At 43.9% G+C, this 24,280-nt stretch overlaps 1 protein-coding gene across 4 annotated transcripts in view; it reads left to right on the top strand.

Annotated features, from left to right (window-relative positions):
- lpin1a (lipin 1a) overlaps nucleotides 1-23,909 on the top strand; it is a 32,733-nt gene extending 8,824 nt beyond the window's left edge. Inside the window, exons 2-22 of one of the 4 annotated variants that reach the window (XM_042072345.1) lie at nucleotides 3,969-4,169; nucleotides 4,735-4,830; nucleotides 7,577-7,881; nucleotides 10,514-10,627; nucleotides 11,334-11,426; nucleotides 11,892-12,015; nucleotides 12,419-12,764; nucleotides 13,020-13,113; nucleotides 14,285-14,466; nucleotides 14,659-14,752; nucleotides 14,988-15,057; nucleotides 16,199-16,291; nucleotides 17,144-17,205; nucleotides 17,443-17,578; nucleotides 17,736-17,884; nucleotides 18,334-18,420; nucleotides 19,475-19,627; nucleotides 20,486-20,600; nucleotides 20,861-20,964; nucleotides 21,390-21,583; nucleotides 21,702-23,909. In XM_042072345.1, coding sequence (XP_041928279.1) covers nucleotides 3,969-4,169; nucleotides 4,735-4,830; nucleotides 7,577-7,881; nucleotides 10,514-10,627; nucleotides 11,334-11,426; nucleotides 11,892-12,015; nucleotides 12,419-12,764; nucleotides 13,020-13,113; nucleotides 14,285-14,466; nucleotides 14,659-14,752; nucleotides 14,988-15,057; nucleotides 16,199-16,291; nucleotides 17,144-17,205; nucleotides 17,443-17,578; nucleotides 17,736-17,884; nucleotides 18,334-18,420; nucleotides 19,475-19,627; nucleotides 20,486-20,600; nucleotides 20,861-20,964; nucleotides 21,390-21,549 — 2,778 coding nt within the window. In that variant the 3' untranslated portion in view covers nucleotides 21,550-21,583; nucleotides 21,702-23,909. Of the gene's footprint in view, nucleotides 1-750; nucleotides 971-3,968; nucleotides 4,170-4,734; nucleotides 4,831-7,576; nucleotides 7,882-10,513; nucleotides 10,628-11,333; nucleotides 11,427-11,891; nucleotides 12,016-12,418; nucleotides 12,765-13,019; nucleotides 13,114-14,284; nucleotides 14,467-14,658; nucleotides 14,753-14,987; nucleotides 15,058-16,198; nucleotides 16,292-17,143; nucleotides 17,206-17,442; nucleotides 17,579-17,735; nucleotides 17,885-18,333; nucleotides 18,421-18,960; nucleotides 19,008-19,474; nucleotides 19,628-20,485; nucleotides 20,601-20,860; nucleotides 20,965-21,389 lie in introns of those variants that run through there. The other 3 variants (XM_042072348.1, XM_042072344.1, XM_042072349.1) reach the window with 3 other exon arrangements.
- Nucleotides 23,910-24,280: the final 371 nt, after the last annotated feature.

Below are 24,280 nucleotides of genomic sequence, written 5' to 3'. Positions count from 1 at the left end.
GTGTGTGTGTGTGTGTGTGCTGTTATCTTGTTGCCTCGCTCTGATATGAGAAAATGATTATATCTGGGCATGTACTCGGGCAGAATAAACCTTCTCAAACTTGACCGAGGAGGGATACAGTCCTAGTCCTCAGTTGCGGTGCACCCATTACACCCACACCAGACCCGGGCCCTACCCACGCCACGCCAGACCCTGAACAGAGCGGCACCAGACTAGAGCTAATGCAGTTGGCTACAACTGGGAAGCAATGCTGACAGGATGAACCACCATTTCATGAAATTAAATGTAACAAATAAACTATAGCCTATAGTCTAATATTAGGCTACTACAGCATTCCAACATCCATTAATTTGAATTAGCCTATCTGGTGTGTAGCCTAGGACATAGCCTGACTGACAATAGGCTACATTTGCCTTTAGCATCCCTGGTTATTTGATATTTTTGAAATGGTACATTTTTGAAATAATGTGATTTTAGAATAACAAGGAACATGAAATGCCAGTTTTACCACGATGGACACGTGGTCAGATTGTTTACCAAACATCCAAGCTGCAAAGTAGGCTATGCGTAAACGCCATGTTTGGTTAATGCAACAGAACACATGATACCCGTGAGATAAATAAACAATGTTTCCTTTATGTATTCCAAAAGGGAAATCTTCACTGGTTCCCACGGGGTCTTCACGTCCAGAAACGTGTAGTAGTTTTCGATCGGTGTTCTGATTGGTTCGCCGGAGGGGTTTACTCCCCGCAACGTCACCGGCAAAGGCAGGGAAGGGCCTCTTCATTGAAAGGAATTTCAAGTCTGTTTTAAATGCGATCGCCGTCGCTGTCAAGGATGAACGATCCTTGTCAACGTGAATGTTGACGTTGTTGATTTTTACAGGAGAATTTAAACATTTAAAAACTCTCGCGGTCGAATAGATGGTGGTGGGAAGACTCGAAGTCTTGCAGCGTTCACCCTCAAGAATGTATGTATGCTTATGAATAAATCCTATCCTATTTTATTATACAGACTGAGAATTAAGCAATGACATATTTTCTGTGTATATGCTACATCGAAGGTCAAATTTGTGACACTGTCTTAGTTATGTTAAATTAGTAGGCACTACAGAATGATTATTGTTGCCATTTCAGCGTAACGTGTTGACGAAGTGTTATTGAGCTTGTAAACATCAGCTTCTTGCTACCTCGTCGCTCGCTCGCCATTCGAATGACTCTCTCCTGACTCCCTGTCTGACTTCAACCTCATTATAGACCTACTGATTTGAACGATTTAGCATTTAACAATTTACTTAGAATTATACAGATTTATAGCTGCATCTTAAACTGATTATTGTCTGAATCTCGTCCGTTTTGGATAAATAGAGGTATTTGGGCTTGAATGCTAGTGTTTGTGTGCTAGTGACTGCTCTGTACTATGAATTATTACTGAGGACAAGCCATTTCTGTTTTGCCCATGTGTTAGGCAGGGTCACATTCAATAGGTTGCTGCTTATGACATTGTATTGACATGCTGAATGAGAATGTACCCTAATGACTTTTGGCATGATGCTTTAGTGGTCCTCTGACACTTTGGCAGTCATTCAGGAAGAACTGTTATTTAGCAATGACCTTTCATGTTGATTCATTTCATTTCCTGTGATTTTTTAATGCTTAGCTTGTGAAAAGTGTAGGGTATGACGTGTGTGTGTGTGTGTGTGCACATTTGTCTGTGTTTGTGTGTGTGTGTGAGTGTTTGTGTGTCTGTGTGCATGTTTTGTTGTTTTTTCGGGGGTGGGGACTAATTATGTAATTGTCCTCATATGCCACTGTAACAAGCTGTGAATTAAGCCTCACACTGTCCCAGCTCCATAAAAACAGTGCACAGCAAGCTGTTCCTAGCACCTGCGTGCCCTCCGCCTTCTCGTCATCACAGCCACACACGCGTGCTGGAAAAGCACAATGTGGACCCAGGGTCACTCTCAAAGGTTGCATAGCATGGCATGGCTTTTAGAATGGGTGCTACGCCATGGCACCTTTGAGAATGACCCTGGGTCCACAGTGTGCTGTTTCAAAATTCCGCTGTTGAGACTGGAAATAGACTCACGGGTGAACTGCCATCAGATGAACACTCACACACTTCCTTCGCCATGTCACATGACTGAGCAGAAGGAGGAATGGCGGTCTGTGATAAAAAGAGCTGGTAGTGGGCTCTGTGGTCGGACCTATCTCTGGGTTAATGTAAAAACTGAAAGGACATTACAGACAGTGCAAGATCATCAAATTTGCAGCGCATATGCGACTCTTCTAACGTGACGGCTTGCCTGGTTTTCTCTGAAGTTCAAGTGTAGACTTTAAACTCAGTTCCACTCACATACTGTCGGTAACCCTGAAGCCTAAATCCCTAAATTCACTTCAGCCCTTTAAAATGGTACAGTTTTTTTTATGTACGTTTAACACTTCAACTAAGGGTCCACCACACCCATGTGAACAGCCTCTTTGGAGTGCAGTCTAGGGGGAGACTTCTTGGAGGTCCCAGCTTTTTCTCTCCCGGGTTGCGTGACCGCTAGTGAAAACATAAGCAAGGGAATTAATCAAATCATGCCAATGTGACTTCATTCCTGAGAAAATGGAGAGGGTTTGCTCTTTGTCTGTTGATGTGTGTGTTCTGTGTGGACACTGAATCCCCCATTGGAACAGTTTTGAAGTTTTATTTGTCTTTTGTCCTGATGAAGCTGTAACATCATGATTAAGCTGGAGTAAGATCGTTTCTTATAATTGCCATGTCATCCTCCGTCAATCGTTTGATTGGCTCTGCCAGAGCAGAGAACATTGGCCCCAGGCTGTTTGTGCTGTTTCATCAGGCTGAGGTATTGTGGGTCTCTCTAGTTCCAGACCATGGCAGAGATGTAGGCTTCAGACGGAGGAGGGTAATGATGGGCCTTTAATGATGGGCCTTAAAACTATAGTGATCTGGTAATTACTGCCCCATACCACAGTGGATTTAATTTAACCCTTCACAACACACACACACACACACACACACACACACACACACACACTTACGGTACACACACACACACACGTCACACTGTCTCTCCATCTCTCTCTGTTTCCCCTTTCTCTTCCTCTACATCTCTCTCTCTCTCTCTCTCTCTCTCTCTCTCTCACACTGTCTCTCCATCTCTCTCCGTTTCCCCTTTCTCTTCCTCTACATCTCTCTCTCTCTCTATCTCTCTCTCTCTATCTCTCTCTCTCTCTCTCTATCTCTCTCACTCTCTTTGTGTTGCATTTCCTGTGAGAGGCCAGTGCATGAGACAGTGTGGTGATGTCGCTCGAGGGGAGCCGCACTGCTTGTTGTGTCTGAGTGACCTCAAAACATTCACTCCGCCGTTGTGCAGCTTTAGGCATGTTCTCTTGTGCCAGTTTGAAAGAGCCAAGCTGGGCTGGCCACCACAGTGGTAGCATTCCCAGGACCCCACAAATGTGCATCAGCTGGGCATCAGTAGCACACTGCTATTTGGGTTTGCAGTGAAGGCACCTCTCCCCTACACAGACTGTAGGAGTTTTGAACCCTCAACAAGATAGGCCCAGGTTCGATTCCCTGACTATCAGAAGTCTCCCACCGTTGTTAGCAGGCTTGTGCAAAATTCCAGAATTGAATTGAAACTGGCTCTTAAATAGTATACTAGTATACTGTTCATTGCTCCCTAGTATACTAGTATACTAGTCATTGCTCACTAGTCTCCCACCGTTGTTAGTATACTGTTCTCCTTGGGCTGCAAGTTGACGCACTGTCAACATAGTGTTATAACAAGGTGAAGGCAAACATGTTATCATCAGTCAGGGAGTCACTTTAGTGTTTCTAATCCTATTTTACAGCACTTAGACAGAGACAATTGACCTGCTCTTACTGGGGAAATCCCCTCTCTCTCTTTCTCTTGCTCTCTCTCTCTCTCTCTCTCTCTCTCTCTCTCTGTCTGACAGACGCAGACCATGAACTACGTGGGGCAGCTGGCCGGCCAGGTGTTTGTGCAGGTGAAGGAGCTGTACCGAGGGCTGAACCCAGCCACCCTGTCCGGCTGCATCGATGTGATCGTGGTGCGGCAGCCAGACGGCGCCCTGCAGTGCTCGCCCTTCCACGTACGCTTCGGCAAAATGGGTGTCCTCCGCTCGCGGGAGAAATTGGTAAGAAGCCTACGCCACAGAGAGTCCGACATCGGCCCCAGAACACATTCTGTTTATGTTTACGGTATTTGGCAGACATTTCTGTCCAAAGCGACTTACAGTATAATTATCGCACTTTATAGTGTAGTATAGTGGGAGCAATCAATTCTAAGTGTAGTATGCAGTATGTGTAGTATGCATGTGTAGTATGCAGTATGTGTAGTACGCATCAATTATAATGCTGCAGATCAGTGGCAAATTTGGGGCCAACGTCTGTGTGTTCCATCACACGTCTTTGCTCTTGGAGTTAGAGCTGCTTATGATTGCATGAATACAGGGATTTATCATCTCTTAGTAAAATCAGCTCAAAGACAAAGGCGGGCTCAGCATCATATAACTGTCATTTATCGTAGAGAGCAAAGGTAAACATGGCGGTGGCTGTGGTAAATGTGTTGACCTAAGTAATTGATATCAGTAGGGGAGTGCTTATCTGCTGCTGCTGGTATGGTGGTGTGTTTGCATTGAGTGAGTGGACATGTTGTATCTCCTGTCTTATAATCACGATGTCCTGTGTTATTTTGACCAGGTGGACATCGAGATCAACGGGGAGCCTGTGAGCCTGCACATGAAGCTGGGCGAAAATGGAGAAGCCTTTTTCGTCAAGGAGACTGAGAACGACCAGGTATGGAACATGTGCCAGAACCGCACGGGTCCCGTGTATGAATGTACTGTTGACAGAATGGAATGTTGCTGACATGACATTATGCTCTGCGGTTTAGACAAGGGTTTTTTTTTTTTATCTAAACAGATGGCAGAATTCTGCTCCATATCAGTCCTATCACGGCTTGCTGTGTGGCACAGGCGATGCTTTATATACCCTTGAGTGTCAAAGCTGTATTTTCTCTGAGAATATTTGAATGTGTGTGTGAGCACTAGGCACGTGCCTCCTCTGTTCTCTCTCATGAGTGGAGCAGACAAACCTCGGGCCGAGCCCTGCGTTGTGTTTTGCGCTCCACACAACGCTCCACACACTCCGTCAACCTAACTGAGCAAACAAGCAGAAAGAAGAATTCTCCAGCAGGAAACCAAACTCTGTACTGCGAAGGTGCTTTATTTCTGTCCGTGTTACATAAATGACGATATGAAACACCTCTCCTTTTAGGCTGTCTCTTTTCAGAGAACAGAATCTTCTGCACCACAGAACTGACTGTTTCACCTTAAACTAAAGAAAAATCCTGAGGTGAATGGTTGTATAACACACAGACACGCACACGCACACGCACGCGCACGCGCACGCGCACGCACACGCACACACTGCCTTAACACAGTTTATTATTGATCACCAAACAGAGGCTGCTTCTCTCAGCGGCTTGCTGGAGTTGTGGTGAAGTGAACACATGGTTTGGTTTCATGCTAGTTCTGTGTGAACAATCAATGTCACAGTGTGGTGGCATATCAGTTGGCTATCTATCTAAAAATGGACCGACTGAAGCCGAGAGACTGGTCATGGTGCTCTAAGCATGCAGAGATCCTATTACTGGAGGGAGAGAGACAAACAGAGAGAGAGAAAAAGAGAGAGAGAAACAGAGAGAGAGAGAAAGAGACAGAGAGAGAGAGGTGGAGAGAAAGAGAGAGTAATTTAACAGATCTCATGTTCTTGCCGTTCTTCACTGTATCATTCACAGTGAAGGACTCTCCCAGATGGCATCTGTTTCCGGATCGGATCTGGCCATGTTGTGGTCCAGATCTGGCCCTGCATGGTCAGATGTGTTGCATGGTCAGCTGCCCGACACCCGAGCTGCTGCGTGTCTGAGCATGAAGCAGAGGAACACGCATGACTCATATTCAGGTCACCAGCAGTGACAACTGCTATCTTAACAGCACAATGCAGCAGTCAGAGCGTCATGAATTATTAAAGCACTTGGGGTCCTGGCAGGATGCGCCGCTGGACGAGTGTGCTGTTATTTTGCTCTCCTCTCTCTGCCCGAGTGGAAATCCCTCTGCGCTTTTGGAGCATTTAGCGTTCGGGGGATGAGAGAGGGACAGTAGCTCCAATATGGCTGGACACCAGAGAGGAAGTCTGGCCCACTTCCTGATGATGAGATTTGAAGCAAGTGAAGCGAGCAACGTTAATCTGGGGGGGGGGCAGATTAGATTGTGGATTCTGATCGATGTGTTGCAGATTATTATACAGGCTGTCCCATCCTGCCCCCCCCCCCCCCCCCCCCCCTTCACACTTTGCTGGAGGGCATCTAATTCCAGGCTAAAAATAACCCCCCCCCCCCCCCTCTCATAGCAGCCTCTTCATATGTTGAATGCCCCTATGTAATGGTCAGTGAGAATTACCTCTTGTTTCTTTACATTTTAGTCTCTCAGCTCTGAAATGTGTGCTATCAGTGAGAGTCCCTTGGATACGATACAAGATATTCCATCCATGTTTGTATCAGTTTATGTTCAGACCTGCAATGTGCAGGCTTATGGAATGTTACAGATTTTGATCTATGCTTGTGGATCAGATGAACTATCAAATGTAGAACTATCAAAAGATCAAATGTAGAATGAGGCTATAAAGGGATCCTCCTATAGCTGCTGACAATGATAAAGGCTTCAGAGCATTCTTACACACCTTCCCTGCACAGTAATTCACATCTGTTAAAAGTGAATGAACAGTATGATTGTGTTATTATGGTATGGCAGACAGGTAGTTCCCTGTCCTGTCCTCTGTCTGTATGCTAGGCTAGTGCTAGCCCCAGGCTAGGAGCAAGCATCACCGGAGTGTATGGGACATTTGCTGAGACATGCACAGATTGCGTTAGGGCGCGAGTGCCAAGTCTAATCTAAACACACATGTTAGAGAGACTGTTTCTGCTGCACGTGAGCTGTGTTCGCCAGGGTCATGCAACTCTCAGAGTGGGCCTATGGTATGTGTGGGCTGGCCTGACTGACAAAAGCTGCCTGCCAGTTACATTAGTCTGACATTGTTTACTGGAAGTTAATACAGGCCACAGGCTAAGCTAGCCTATAGGTCATAGGGACACGTTAATTATTAATCAGGTACAGGTAGAGGTGCTCTATGGGTATGCTTTTCTCTGTGTACAGGTAGAGGTGCTCTATGGGCATGCTTTTCTCTGTGTACTGTAGTGAACAGAGTGGTGGCTCTATCTTGAGTTATAGTTTTCTCAGTCTTTGGTGAGGCCTGAGCATGAGCAGCTGTTTAAAAACACGGAAATAACCTAAATAAATGTTTATGTACAGTATATTGTGCTTTAGGTGTTGATCGTGGGAATTAAACTGAATTCTTCACCAACTGTTAGATCCATATTAGTAATGACGAGTCCCAGTTTAACTTTTTTCATGCTTCAGTGTCAGGGATTGAATTGAGGATTTCTCTCTTGAATTGGTTACTTCTGTCTCTCTTTGCCACACAGGGAATGGTGCCAGCTTACCTGGCCACCTCGCCCATCTTGTCTGAGGGCAGCGCCCTCATGGAGTCCCAGCTGGGCAAAGGGGCGTCCAGGCTCAGCGACGCGTCCCCCGGTCCATCCGTCCAGACGCTGGGTCCATCTCAGGCCTCGGGGGACGGCAGCAGCACGCAGAAGAAGCGGAGGAAGAGACGCAGGAAGTCCCAGGTGGACAGCATGCGGCGGGACGACACAGAGGGCTACTCGGAGGACGAGGACATGTTCACCATCGACATGAGCTCAGACGAGGAGAGGGAGAAAGAGGGCAGCAGGTAGGGGACGAGAGGAGTAACACCTCACTGACCAGTCTCGTTGATAACTCACATTTTGCATTTACATTTAGTCATTCAGCTGACGCCTTTACTCAACGCGACTTACAGTGCGACAAATATTTGTGTCTTCGTTTGGAAAAGGCTTGTGCACTAGTGATAGCAGTCAAAGTTAATGTTTTATCACAGATTGTGCTCGTGGTGTTCAGAGGGAGACATTATGCAGTTACAAAATGCAGCTTCATGATGAGTCATTTGCACTTGATTAGTTCATCCACACACTGAGGACATGAATGTGGGAAGGAGAGGACCGTAAGGACACTGTGACAGTGGGTTGCATCAAGGTCTCAGTAAGATAGCTTCACAAACTGAAGGCTGCGTTTGATTGACTACAGTAATTTCCTGTGTATTAGCCGCATTGTGTATAAACCACAGGACAGTGTTTTATGCAAGTTTTTTCTTTGTACTCACTTTTTATTGTATTTGGTGGGTAACAACATATATGAAAGGCATTGTTACAATACAGATACACAAACCCAAACATCCCCCCCCCCCCCCCCCCACCACATGGGACACAACACAACTATCAGCGTAGCACCGTCAGTATAGAACAGTCCACTTAGTTTCTCTCCAGTAAAATGTCTTGAACTCTGGCAATTCCATTTCTCCATGTTTGTATTGTCCGAGGAGTAGCGCCATTAATCTTGGCAGAAGAAAGTCTAAGAAAAGAAAATAATCTCTAAGAATGTATTCAGCCAATGCTTATGGGCTAAGTTGTGGGGTGGAACCCAAACTTCAACAACTTGATCTTTTTGGCTGCTGTTAGACCAGCTAACCAAATTTTTCTAGACCTTTCATTCATGCATTCAAATTAGAGTCATCATTGAGAAGGCGTGTTTATGCAAGTTAAAAAAACAAAGCAATATTAATACCATATTAACTGCCCCCATGTATTAACCTCATAGCTGAAGAAATTTTGCAAAATCAATGTATAAACCGCGGCTAGCTGAAGAAATTTTGCAAAATCAATGTATAAACCGCGGCTAATAGTTGTGAAATTACGGTATGCTGTGGATGTGTTCTCCACACACATCCATGCATTGAGAGCCAGCCTGTTCTCATCTCTCAGTAAATCCTTCATCCTTTCCTCAGCCTCCGGCTGTGTGTGTGTAAGACACTAAAGAGGATTCAGAGTTGAAACGCTAGCCTGACCCCCGGAGTCCGGCATCGCTGCCAGACCCTGCTGTGACTCGAGCATTTGGAGCCGTTCTCAGAGCTTAGAGCATTTCCTGTGAGATTTGAGCATGCTCTGTGGAACAGCCCCGCGCCCAATCACATGCAGGCCGTCACTGTGTACAGTGGGTTATCCGAGGTGCTTTATTGGTCAGCCGCAAAGCGACATACAGATCACTGTGTGAAGGGAGTCTGGATCGGTTCATATCAAATTTGAGCTGGCTCGCCATGCTAAATGCTGTTAGCCTTACAGTCACACACTCACTCACACTGAGGGTTGTTTGTGTTGCAATAGAAGTCATTCTGGGCAGTGTTGGCTTGGCCTGTATGTTCTCGCTACAGTTCAGTGGCAGAGGGAAAGAAGGGAGAGGAGAGAGAGAGAGAGAGAGAGAGAGAGAGAGAGAGAGAGAGAGAGAGAGAGCGAGAGAGAGAGGGAGAGAGAGAGCGATGAAGGAATAGCAAGTGAGCTTTTTTTAGTGCCCGGTGCCAGCGCGGTCCTAAACGCTGGAGTAAACAGCCCCACTCCCCGGAGCAGGGGGACGTTTTCCACGAAACCCGACGCGCTCTGCCAGGTCCTCCCTTCACGCGGCGCGGCTCAAGGGAAGCCTTTTGTGGTCCTCTGGCAGTCTGACCTTCTCCCTTTCTTCCTCCTCCCTCTCTGAGCCGGACAGCGGAGTCTGGCTCATAAACAACCACATCTTAACACCCACCCCGACTGTGTGTCCAACACACACACACACACACACACACACTCACACACACTCTCACACACACACACACACACACACACACACACACACACACACACTCTCTCTCTCACACACACACACACACACACTCTCACACACACACACACACTCTCACACACACACACACACACACACACACACACACACACACACACACACACACACACACACACGAACAGGAAAACAAGAAAACTGTTGAGTGTGCTGTGTAAGAGATGGGGTAAAGGTCATTGTCACAATTCATTACATCTCTGTGCTGCCATGGACTCCGAGTCTCAGGTAACAGTAATGAATTTAGCTGTCTGCTCCGGGAGTGATAATGTTTTTTATTTACCCGGGGCTGGGGTAAAAAAAGAGAAAGAGAGAGAGAGAGAGGGAAGGAGGGAAGGATGGGGTGCATGCTGACCCTTTTGCAGATGAATACAGGGCTTGTTTCTAAGAAGAGGCTGATTTGGAGGCATTCCAGAAGCGCTCTCCTTGGAAACCCACAATGCACTGGGTCTCTGTGGGATAATAACTCACTCAGCCTGGTTGGCCTGAGACAGCCCTGGCAGGAATGCATGTGTGTGTGTGTTTTTCTTCTCTTGTGTAGTTTCTAGCCACTTCTTGTGTTCTTGCTCATGTGAACCTGTTTGTTGTACTGTGTGTTACAGGGATTCATCCTGTGACAGGTTTGGCGAAGGTCAGACAAAGGTCACCTCCAGCTGTACCTTTATGCAGAGCTCAACGTACACACAGGCGGATGGGGGCTGGGCACACACACAGAGGTACTACACACTCAACTGCAGTATCTGGACATAACATCAACAGTCAGGGTGACCTATACCTGCAGCTTGCTGCTGCATGCAGAATATGTTTTTATATCTCAACTCTTAACTAGCCATCCCTGTCATGGATATTAGCCTGATGTAGTCCAGGTCAGGAGAAGTCATGAGTTGATAAATCCTCACCATGCACACAGAACTACAGGCCAGTCCCGGCCCTGTCACTGCAAGCATCTCATGCTTGATCACCCTCAAGCAAAAAGCAAGATTTTTATTTAATTTATAGTATATTTAGTATTTAGTTTTGTTAGTTTTTCTTATCTTTTACTGTCTCTATTGTACAGTGGAGTTTGGTTATATGTTTATACTTATATTTACCATTTCTTCTGTAAGGGCATGTTGTGTGTAATGTCTGTATGCTACTGAGACCTTGAATTTCCCCTTGGGCATCAATAAAGTATCTATCTATCTATCTATCTAAATTGATTTCAAATCACCGTTATTATTTTCATGCATATTTTTTGTATGATTTTTGTCTTAACTTGTGGAGTTGTTTTTAGAGACTCGATGGGATTCTGATGACTATTCTGATGTAGTGATCTACGCCCACATCTGAGCCAGAGCAAGGCCAAGCTCTGTTTCAGAGTCTGATTCTGTCTGTGTATTTGACCTTTGACCCTTGACCCCTCTCTTTTTAACCCCCAACCAGACTGGAGCAGACGTGCACACTGCCCATCCCCACCGGTGGAGGACTCTCTGTCTCTCTCCCACCTGATACATCCATCTACCAGAACATCCACAGGTACACACACACACACACACACACACACACACACACACACACACACACACACACACACTACATTCTATAACTAGATCCGCAGGTAAACAGGGTGGAATCCGCAGGTAAACAGGGTGGAAAGCTAGAGGAATTGATCTAATCCAATCCGATCCTAAAGGATGATATTTGAAATCAACAGCCAAGTAAATTACAACTTCCCCTTCCTTGCCTCTGGAAGCACATGTTGATTGGCTGGAATAGTTACTGGAATAGTACTGGAATTATTGGAATAGTTAATGGATTTGTATAAGCCACTTAGTCACTAGCTACTTAATTACTAGCCACTGACAGAGCTAGAACTGTGTATGAACTCCGGGGTTCATAGGACTGTGAGGGGCAATATGCTGAATTTAACAACAAGGTGTCTTGGTCTAGAATCACAGACAATACTTTTAAAGCATCTCTCCCCCCCACCCCCCACCACAGCCCCAACGAATCCCTCCCGTCGACGCCGAAGAGTGACTCGGAGCTGACGAGCCAGATGGGCAAGGCCAAAGCAGACAACCCTGAGATGCTGTGGGCCTGGGGAGAATTGCCGCAGGCTGCCAAGGTACTGCAACACTACGCCGCGCCACTGCGGCATGGGGACGCATGGGGGCTCAAATGCCAACCAGTGGGGGTAGCAGCTCTGAGAAATGCCAGGCTAGCGGTTGGGAGGACGGGGTGTTCTCTTTTTCTATGGAGAGATTAGAGGGGCCATGTGAAGAGATTCCCAATGGGGACTGATGGAGCATCTGTGAATGTGAAACTACATAATACATTACAATGTGATATTACAGATTCAGTAAAAACTGAGTTTACCTGCTACTTTGCAGAAGATTTCATTGAGACCTTTTGAATGTAGCCTAGCTTAACACATGACGGGTCTTGAACTGGGAATGGCAAATCTACCTTTAACACTCCATTCTGTTTGCGTATTTTAATCTTTGTCTCCTCTCATCTGCCAACCCCAGCCGGCGTTCCTGAATGAAATGCCCGAGGCCAAGTCGATAGCCCCGGTATCCATCCCCGTGTCCGAGAGCACCCACTTCCGAACCATCTCCAGCGCCGCGCGTCCAGAGACACAGACAGCCGGCGGCGGACCCCCCTCCCTCTCCCTCTACATCCCCAGCCCCAGAGCAGAGCTCGCGGGAGAAGAAGCAGGGGCAGGAGATGAGGTTGGGGCGACAGCGCCACCCTCAGCCATGGAGGTGGAAGGGATCGGAGCAGCGGCACGTCTGCTGCATGACCTAGAGGACGGCCGGGACAGCCCTAGTGGACGAGCACTGGGCAAGACAGACTCTCCGTCCAAAAGAAAGGGTAAGAGAAAGCCAGTACTTCTGTCCAGTGTAGCCCTGCTGTTACAGTTTATAGATGATTACGAAGTATGAATACAGCTGCAGGTAGTTCATAGCAATATGTATGGTGATATGGTTACAATATTAAATCTACTTGTAGTCATTTAGCCCATTCAGCATGGCATTAAAGGAGTCAGTACTGTATAGTTCCAGTATGGTTTCTTGGTACTGGCAACGCCCCACCAGCTCAGTTCTAATGGTTGTTGTACGTCGGTAGATAAAAGAAGCCATCACCTGGGTTCGGACGGCGTCTACCTGGACGACATCACAGAGCTGGAGCCTGAGGTGGCTGCCCTCTACTTTCCTAAGAGGTAAAGTGTCACTTGTGTCCCCCTGCGTCACTTCACCACATCACATGGCATAGGGACAGACAACATCCACATCTCAGCAGGTAGCAGTGGTATTGTAACACCTCCATTTATCACCCATTTCGTCCGAAAATTCTAAAACAACAATGTTTTTTAATACTTTGATGAAATGAACCTTACATTTTTCAGTAGCCATAGGTGTGTAGATTTGAACAAAATCTGGTTTGGTTCTTACTGGGGCTTTTAATGCCTGAAATTTCCGATTTTGTTTACCGCGCTCGGAGATTAGTGCTGGACTGGTGGGTTGTCTACTTTCACCCTTTCAACGCACATGAACAGTTAGACTGAGAATTCTCGTCGCTACCTCAAAATTCCACTGAAGCTCCGAGCGGACACGTAGCCTTACAAGACTGTTTATAGCTCTTCGAGTCACAGTAAAATGTAATTTTTGGTACATAGCTAATTTAGATGCACTTATGGTGTGGGTGCTTGCGTTTCTTTAGGAATCCGCCGTCTTGGTTTGTATAGAAATGAATAGTAAGTGACACATACACACAAGAGGACAGAAACACGGGCTGGTGGTTTAGGGGGCGATCCGATAGTGATGGGGAGGTCGGGGAGGGTATACTGCCGATGACTAGGGTCGGTCAGTCCCGTACACTCTGTGCCCTGGACACATGCCTGCATTTCAGCTAAAGGCTGCTGCGGTGCCAGCAAAGCTTTTTGGAGTACTTAAGCCAGCTGGCTTTGGGCTTTACTTTCTGATAGTTATCGTGATAAAAATCGTTTTTCAATCAGGAACTAAAATTTCAGGACACATCTTAAAAGACTTCCAGAAAAGAAGTATCCTGGCCTGCCAACTATTGTGGGTGCACTCTACTCATTTAGGGAAGTGGGGGTAATCTTATGGTCTTACACAATATTGTCATAAAAGAGAACAACTTTTACATCAGATTTTCATCCCCATCGTTTCTATCTCGGGGCTGATGTTTGACTAGAGCACCATTATAACAACATCATAACTGTGTAATTGTTCACATACCGGTATTCACCATATAGAACATGGAAGTATTTCAGTTGTTCTCTATAGGAGACTGTGTTGTAAACTATGTTCTGAAGGCCTGTACTGTAGTTCTAAGATCTAAAAGCCGTCTTCTCCGTCCTCATTGTGCAGTGAGGGTGTTGGTTCAGGACAGCCGGGTCAGGAGGTGCGAAGTGCCAACCAATCACCTCAGTCCGTGGGCAGCAGTGGCATGGACAGCGGGGTGGACAGCTACTGTGACCAGACTGGGGACCTTCCCTCTATCGCCATCTCCCTGTGTGGAGGACTAACAGACAACCTGGAGATCACTAAGGGTAAGTCAACAAGATACATGTATGTACTGCTGTATATATGATATACTGCTGCTGTCACACTGCCTCCAGCTCTCTCCATTTGACATGGTGACTTAGGTGTCAGGGCATGTTTGGAGTAGTTTTTATGATCAGACATGTCTGATGTGTTTGGGGTCTGACATCTGAGACGTGTTTGGATGTGTCCCCTTACAGAGCAGTTTGAGGAAAAAGCCATATCCTACCGGGAGTTTGCAGACAATCCAACAGTCATCGATGACCCCAACCTGGTTGTGAAGATCGGAACCAAGTATGTATCCCTAAAGATGTGTGCCTCTGTGTTGATGATAATTAATTTCTGACCCATTTAAGAATTAATTACAATATGAACAGAACTGCCTCAGTTTTCAGTGCATTTAATAATGGTAACCTACATGTCTTTGTGGATAGCTCTGAAAGGATTTCTAAAATGCACAGTATGTATAATTCATTAAGTATGATTTAAATGTCCTGTAGATGTATAAATGAATAATGCCTTTTTTTAGGTATTATAACTGGGCCACTGCCTCTCCTATTCTGCTGGCGATGCAGGTCTTCCAGAAGCCTCTTCCAAAGGTAGACTACACTTCTCACTCACTCGCTCTCTCTCACTCACTCAACCTCTCACTCACTCGGCCTCTCACCCACTTATTCACTTACTCACTCTCTCACCCACTCATTCACTTACTCACCCACTCACACACTCATTCTCTCACTCACTCACTCACTCACTCTTTCATTCACAGTGTCATCTTTGCATTAGTACATTCAGGCCACAGGGTCTGTCTCTAAATTCAAAACATAGACAGTGCTACCGACCTATTTTTTGTTCACTTAGTCCTAAAGCGCCACCTCCTGGTTGATTAATTGCAACATTAGCCTTTGCATGTGAACATGTATACTAGTATTGCAGTAATATATAAACATTATAGTAAATACTATCCCAAAACAGTAATGCATTATATAAACATTACAGTAATTCCAATCCCATAACACATTAATACATAAACATTACAGTAATTTCTATCCCATAACACATTAATACATAAACATTACGGTAATTCCTATCCCATAACACAGTAATATATGAACATAGTAAAGCCTATTCAACAGTACTGTACCTGCTGGGTGGAGTCGGTGTCCACTATCCACTGCGTCCCTGTCTCGGCTCCCTGGTCTCAGTGTCATGTGACCTCCTGACTGACCTCCCTCCCCTGACTGTCCAGTAAACTTGCTTCTTCCCTCTGTTTCTCCCCCTCTCTACTTTTCTTTGGTTGTGCCTCCCTCCCTCCCATGGTCTTGTTGTTGTTGTTGTTGTTGATGTTGTTTGTTTGTTTGTCTGTTTGTCCCCATTTCACTGTGTTTCTGAAGTACTCCTGTCTGCACTATGTCTACTCGGCCCTGGGCATCTTTTCATACTGTGTGCCCAGCGTCTTCTGGGCTCAGCCAGTGTGTGCTGCTGAGGTGCACAGTCTCGTCTGTCTCTGCACGCATGCCACTCCCATGTCCTGCACGCTTTCTACTTATAGTCCTTCTCCTTTCCTGCTCTCTTCGTTTCTTGTGTTTTCCATATAGCAGTGTGCACATTTTTTTCCTCCACCTCTTCCTCCATTGCGTTAGAGTGTATGTGTGTGTGTGTGTGTGTTTGTGTGTGCGTGTCCATTTTGTTTTTGGTTTTTGCATTTGAGCATCAGGACCCTCTGTGCCTTTACTCCAGGCCACGGTGGAGAACATTGTCCAGGAGAGGATGCCCAAGAAAGGGGGCCGCTGGTGGTTCTCATGGAGGGGGCGCAGCTCCAACTCCAAGTCGGTACGTGTGACCTGTACTAGGACTAGGGCTGCAACGAACGATTCTTTTTCTCGATTAACTCTAGAAGCGCCAATAATTTCATAACTACTAGAACTTCCGAAGCGGCAATTTTGACCCTTTTTGAACATTTTAAACTTGATATTCAACCAGCAGAACTGTTTTTTTTTTTTTTTGTTTAAAGAAAGTCATTATACATGCCACTCTTTAAACGGTCAAAAGGCAAAAGACCTGTCTTGGCAGTTGTAGTGTTAATCAATTGGTTGTTTGATCAATAATACAAAATAATGTCTAACAGTGTTTCCAAAAGCCCAAGATTATGTCCTTAAATGCCTTGTTTTGTCCACACGACAAAGATATTTAGTTCACTGTCCTAGAGGAGCAATCCTAGGGGGCAGCCTACATCTGTGGGCTTGAGAGAGGAGCAGGCTAGCAGGGAGCCTGAAACTCACAGGTGCTGTGGTCAGCAGGGAGCCTGAAACTCACAGGTGCTGTGGTCAGATGCTAATATGCCCCTGGAGAGGGTAGAAAGGTTTGGACAGAGAGGTTTAATCACACACTTCACACATCAGTGCCCTCTGGTCTCTAGAGCTGTAATGGTTTGCTGTGAAATCCATTAACTTGGACTTTTACTTTTAAAACAAGGTGGGAAGGTGAAAGCAGCATTATACTCTGGTGTTGGTCTATTGATGCATCAGAAGAATCATAATTAATTGTGGGTGACTTAAACCATAAAACTTTGGGTGACTTAAAAGGCATTTATAAATACAATGTATTATTATTATGATTATTATTATTATGAAGAAGAATCAGATCATTAGAATCATCATTACTGTTACTGTTCTGATTCTCTAGGAATCCACATCAGAAATGGGAGCTGATGAAGGCAGCCAGTCCGCACAGGCCGACTCCCTCAGGTAACTTTCCAAACAATGTGTACCCTCTATTAGAATGTATATTTAATGTCATGCATTTTTCTGACATGCTAACTTCCAAACACTGTGACTGTACCCTCTATTATAATCTATATTTAATATGCATTTAACATGCTTTTAGAATACTTCTCATCATTGACAAGTTCATACATTCTCAAGCAAAGAGCACTCTTTAAATAAGCACTGCAGTGAATGTGGGCGTCTCATTGGTGCATTTAGAATGAAGGACGATTCCTCAAGTGACGAGGACAACCAGACCGCCCGCATCGGCTCGAGTTCGTCTCAAGATGACCCGCCACTGACCCCGAGCAGCATCTGGTACCGGAAGACGCTCCGTTTGTCCTCTGAGCAGCTGGTGAGTCCAATGCCTCACACACATACACACACACATACACTGCTGCTCATATGCAAGATAGCAGTTACATAATGACCCATTTAGCCTAGTTAACCTTCATGGCTGACTGAGATGTGTGTGTGTGTGTGTGTGTGTGTGTGTGTGTGTGTGTGTGTAGACAAGCCTACAGCTGAAAGAGGGTCCGAACGATGTGGTGTTCAGCGTGACCACCCAGTACCAGGGCACCTGCCGTTGTGAGGGCACCATCTACCTGTGGAACTGGGACGACAAGATTGTCATCTCCGACATCGACGGCACCATCACCAGGTGACAGGCACTCACCTGAGCCACACTGGAGCCAATTATAAATATCATATTATATTTTATGTTTGTCATCAAAAGGATTTTCAGAGGCTATAGCATATTATCAAGGCCTACGAAGACCTCTACATCCACTGAAAATTCTTACTTAATTTCCCTAAAAAATCATTGTTGTACAATGTACTAATCATCTGCATTTTTCTGTTGATTGGACTAAAACTTTAAAGTCCTAAATGAAATATCAGTAACATCTTATCTAAGAGACTTGTGCTGGAGTGTTAGAGCATCTGTTAAGGCCAGCTATTTTTAACTGTGGTTTGTAACAGATAGATAGATAGATAGATAGATAGATAGATAGATAGATATATACTTTATTGATCCCCAAGGGGAAATTCAAGTAACTACGTCATGAGAGTGTCTAATTGTTGACTGTTGTGACCATTCCACCCATTCAGGTCAGACACACTCGGACACATCCTCCCCACGCTAGGGAAGGACTGGACGCATCAGGGGATTGCTCGCCTCTACCATAAAGTCAGCCAGTGAGTACCCTACAGGGGTGGCACTTTCTCTTACCACAGAGAGATGATTTAAATCAGCAAAATGTCTGTCATTTGAACAAACACCTTGTCATTTCATGGCTCTTGTTAGAATTAATATATTCTATATGTCTATAATTTCCTTCGGCAATTGATTGAATTGTCACTTTAAGTATTATATTGTTTTGTATTTCTATGTCGCTTTGGACAACAGCGTAACCATAACCATAACCATAATCTTGCTTATCACACACGTATCTGAATGGCAAACATGTACAGTACAGGTACGATAAGTATGTTATGTTAAAGGTGCTTTAAGCGATGCTGGGTAATGTCACTTCTGTTGACATTCAAACAAAACAGAGAGCTAGTTCGCTACTTCCTCCCCCTCCCTCCCGCGCAATTGAAACTCTCCTAAACGAACATCTCGTCTGTGATTTGCTGGAACAGTTTATTATGTTTTTATGGGCTAGGTTTGCCCAGGTTGTTTTTGTTGCCGTTTTTGGAGCCTGGGTTGTCCACAGAGATCACGTTTTTTTACAGTGTATTCAAGACACAGGCATCTAGCGGATGGTGAGGTGATGTTTGCTGTAAGTGACAAAAAAATGTTTTAGCCTAAAAAACGCATGGCATCGCTTAAAGCACCTGGGCAGCCGTGGCCTACTGGTTAGCACTTTGGACCTGTAACCGGAGAGTTGCCGGTTCGAACCCCAACCAGTAGGCACGGCTGAAGTGCTCTTGAGCAAGGCACCTAACCCTCACTGCTCCCCGAGCGCCGCTGTTGATGCAGGCAGCTCACTGTGCCGGGATTAGTGTGTGCTTCACCTCACTGTGTGCTGTGTGTGTTTCACTAATTCACGGATTGGGATAAATGCAGGGCTCAAAAGAGTATATATACTTATACCTTTAATGGGAAATTCATTCAAAGTTTAAATGCGTTGGCAATTGAGGTACAGTGGTATACACTGTATAGACAGTATACTGAGTGTATGTATTTATATGATATTTTCCAGTGTTTTTCCAATGTAACGGCAGTATGCATCTCTGTGTACCACAGGAATGGCTACAAGTTCATGTACTGCTCGGCGCGTGCGATTGGCATGGCGGGCATGACTCGTGGGTACCTGCACTGGGTGAACGAGAGGGGCACCATGCTACCGCAGGGACCGGTGCTGCTCAGTCCCAGCAGCCTCTTCTCCGCCTTGCACAGGTAACACACCAGCCCAAAGTCAACCACTAGCCTACAATCACACACTTAATACACCTGCCCACAAAGATTAACATTGTATACAACTCCACAAAGGTTTAAGTTATGTGGTGAATTCCCATAGCACTCCACTACTCACTTAAAGGAACGTCAACTTTTGGGAAATTTGCCGTCTGTCTCAGAGTTAGATAAGAGAATATCATACATCCCTTATCTTCTGTGTGTGACACTCTTAGCCTAGTTTAGCATAATTCACAGTAAGTGGGTTACACCAGTTAGTCTATACTGTAGCTCCCTAATAGTTGGCGTATTCCTTTAATACACCTGCCTACAAAGGTTAACATCATGTTCTACCACTCCACAAAGGTTTAAGTCTTGAATTTCCCCTTGAGGATCAATAAAGTATCTATCTATCTATCTATCTATCTATCTAAGTTATGAGTCACGACTCCACTAATGTTAAAGTAAAAGTATATCACTCTGTTTAAGGTAAAAGGATCTACCTAACCTCTAAAAGGATCTGCCTTACCCTAGGAAATACAGACATTGCATACCAATACAATACACTACTCACTAAGGTTAACTATAGGTTAGTGTGTACTTTCCTAGTTATTGTATATTTTGCCACTATGGCCACTATAATTGTCGATGAGAAGCATGTGAGGTTCCATCTCCAAACCCCCATGGAGATGTCGTCTACTGTATTATCACAATACTTTGTGCACCTCAGTATCAACAAAGCAACATTCATGAACATTAACCAAAGATAAACACTCACTGGAATATGTAAACCATTAACAAAACACACTGGTCTAAATGTCCAGTGACGCGTGATGGGTCACCTTCTTTTTTTTGTATTAGGGAGGTGATCGAGAAGAAACCGGAGAAGTTCAAAATTGAGTGTCTGACCGACATCAAACACCTGTTCTACCCAAACACAGAGCCCTTCTACGCTGCTTTTGGAAACAGGCCCACGGTATGAAAAAAAAAACATTTGAAAAGAGATCACGACCCCCTCAGTCAGTATTGAAGTATAATACTGTATATGGTATGGCATATGGTACAGTACATTGAAATATACTGTTCTCTGTTGTATTTGTGACCATTGGTTGGCAGATTGGTGGTTAGCGTGCTTTTTTTAATTAATCTGGGTAGGGGCTTCTGAAAATGTTTTTACCTTGGATTTTGGAAACATCTATTCCTGTGTATTAATGTACAATTTATACCCATCTTTAGGATGTATATTCCTATAAGGAAGTCGGAGTGCCATTGAATAGAATATTCACAGTGAATCCAAAGGGAGAGCTGATCCAGGAGCATGCCAAGACCAACATCTCATCGTAAGTGGCCCGAGACTGAGACCTCACTACACCTCAGTGTTATTACATCGAAGAGTGTGTTCACTTTCACATACTCATTTCACTCTTCACTTTTTAACTAATTCTTTAAGTCATGTAGTGGTTTTGTCAATATGTTTATCTTGATTGGAAAGAACTTTTTTTAAGTACTTTATAAATGAAAGTGACTTTTTAAAATCATGCCCCCAGAGTGTAGCATTATACTCCATTTATATTCCATTTGAGCTGCCTGGCCGCTCTAGCTGTTAACTGAAGCAACTCAAGTTAGGTAACACCGATTAGTTTTTTTTGTACCGACAGTACTCGGTGACCTCAAGAAACAGAGATCTGTGTGACAAATTGCCCATGAGTCTCACATCTGTTGTTGGACTGTGGTGAAGTGACCTCTACTGCTGTACTGTGTGCAGATACGGGCGCCTGTGTGAGGTGGTGGACCATGTATTCCCGCTGATGATCCGGGGGAACACGTCGGATTTCCCCTGTTCGGACACCTACAGCCAGTTCACCTACTGGAGAGACCAGCTGCCTGAGGTGGAACCCGAAGACAAGGAAGCGGAGAAGAGCTGAGAAGAGGGACGCTTAGTCTCTCGCTTTCACACACATACACACACACACACACACACACACACACACACACACACACAGACACACACACACACACACACACACACACACACACACACACACACACACACACACACAGACACACACACACACACACACAGACACACACACACACACACACACACACATAGTAATGTACATATACAGTAAAGAAGAGTACAGAACAAGCTTTGTAGAAGAAGCTTTGCAATACCATACCAGTACCTCTACGCACAAGCATCGGGGCGCCTTTTAACAAAAAACAAATTAAGCTTTGAAATTTCTACATGTTTATGTGATCATGTTATTTATTTGTTTGTAAATCTTTTCTACATTTCTGGTCCTGAAACTAACATAAAAACATATATTAATAATAACCTCAGTGCAAGATTACCTTGTGCAAATATTATAATTCCACAAAAACAATCATTAAGTAAACCTAAAATAAAAATAATTATTACATTATATATAAATAAAAATAAACCATATTTTTAATATTGCCAACAAAGAAAGCACTGATATACCTGAAAATACATATTGTTTGTATTTCGCTACCAGTTTGCACCAAGACCATTGCCATATATCATAAAATCATCAAACAGTTTGTTGTGCACTTATAAAGAAAATGTACATCTAAATTTCACATGAAAAAAAATAGTACAGTCAACTTCCAATAATACCACTTTAAAACACTGAGTGGAGTCAGTGCAGGGCAGAAAAATCCTTTGATAAAAGCACTGTGGACAGATGGTACTTTTTGTTGTTGGATTTCTAAAAGCTCCCTTTATATACAGTGTAGCATGCACTTATCCAAACGCCATTTGACCTTTTGTATAGTTTTACCACTCTATAGTAGCATTCCTCTAATAGCTGATGTTTCTGTTTTTTTCCTTATCATATTCTGAACTCAGTGTTTTAAAGCTCATATTTAAAATTTTAAAGATCATATTTACACGGTTACTGATCAACAACTGATGACATAACCTTATTTGTAAGAGGGTTTTGGAATGTACATGTTGTTATTCATTTACAAAGTCAATGCATACTTTAATAGCTGGTTAAATATTAACACCAGACAATGCAAGGGAAACTCAGGGTGTGCCTCTACGATTCACACGGTGTCCCACAATTCCATCTGTTTTCATTTGGAACTTTACTGAGCTACTCTGTGATGACTTAGAAAAGAACAGGCTTTGTAATATTTTCATTGAAGTTATTTCTAAAGTGAAATACCTTTTTGAGATTTATAAAAGATCATCATGCATAATTTATCAGGTGACCATAATTTCAAAGGGTAGGCCTACATAAAAAAATAAAAAAAAAATCCAGCATGAATATTGTAAGTTGTCGGTGTCACTGAATGGGTGCCAAGGTAGCCTGACGAGCTGCGTAGGGTCAGGGGATTGTTTATCGTTGGTGTTTATGTTCAGACGAGGTGTGTAAATAGTAAATATGTGTTGAGGATAGAGAGGGATGTGCCTGCCTGTGTTGCAGGTGCAGTCAGTGTGTGTGTGTGTGTGTGTCTTACTGTGACTGAAGCTGACAGGCATAGTGGATGTTAAGCAGCCAGTGGTTCTCACTGACTCCTGCAGGAGATTGTTTTTGTTGTTGTTGTCACAGTGTATCGTTTGATATGATTATGTGATGTGATCCACAGGATGTAGCCAAGTGAAACATGGGCTGGGTAAAACCTGTAAACCCCTGAAGTTGACTATAGGCGTTGCCAGGGTCGTTGTCTGTCGAGAAATGTCATTATGCTTGTTGTGTGTTTATGGAGGAAATAAGATTCATATGAATTTGATGTATGCAACATAAAATGCAATTTGTCACCTTTACACTGTTTGTGGGGGAGGTGTTGAACACAAGGAAAATAACTGTTGTTGATGTTATTTTTATAATTATGACATTGTTGACCACTAAATACCATACCACTGTGAGTTAACTTAGACTGCAGATTGCTAATGTGCTACACCTAACAGTATTTTCATCTTTTAACTGCAGTGCACTCTCTGTAGAAGATCCAAGTTCTTTTTCATGAAACCTATATTTTGATACAGTATCAGTTTCAGATTCTGACATGAGAAGCATTACTGTGGTAGCAAGTCATCTCCTTATTTTATTTATGTGTTTGTGCACAGTCAACTGCCATCACTTTCCAGTCTGTCTGTATATGTTGTGGTATCGGTATTCTTTCTGTGAAAGATCTTGTTGCCTTAGTTTTGGCTGACATTATGTCATTGTTTGTCCTTCAAATGCATAGAGGTAAAATCAAATTTAAAAATCTGTATATTACTTTCAATAAATGCAAAACCAATGGACTGCAATGCTGTGATATGTTGTTTGTATGTCAATAGTAAATATGAGGTGAATCATTAAAAATATCATGATTACATACAGAATGTAAGACATTTATATTGTATTTATTAGGGCTGTCAATCGATTAAAAAAATTAATCTAATTAATTACATACTCTGTGATTAATTAATCTAAATTAATTGCATATATCATTTTTGCTGTAAAAGTATTTTAAATATTTAAATTCAAATGAATCATTGAATAATCAGCATTAGTGACATTAAAGTTCAAAAACTAGTATTAAAATAAAATAGTATTTTCACTGTTCAAATAATGGCCATAATAAGAAGTTTTTTTTTCACATACAAGGCAACACTCCCCTCAATGTCAACACTTATTT

This window comes from Alosa sapidissima, chromosome 19 (assembly GCF_018492685.1).
Source record: "Alosa sapidissima isolate fAloSap1 chromosome 19, fAloSap1.pri, whole genome shotgun sequence".
In the NCBI taxonomy this organism is placed as follows: domain Eukaryota; kingdom Metazoa; phylum Chordata; class Actinopteri; order Clupeiformes; family Clupeidae; genus Alosa; species Alosa sapidissima.
Note: the sequence above shows the minus strand (reverse complement) of the source record. Positions and strands in the feature narration are given on the sequence as shown.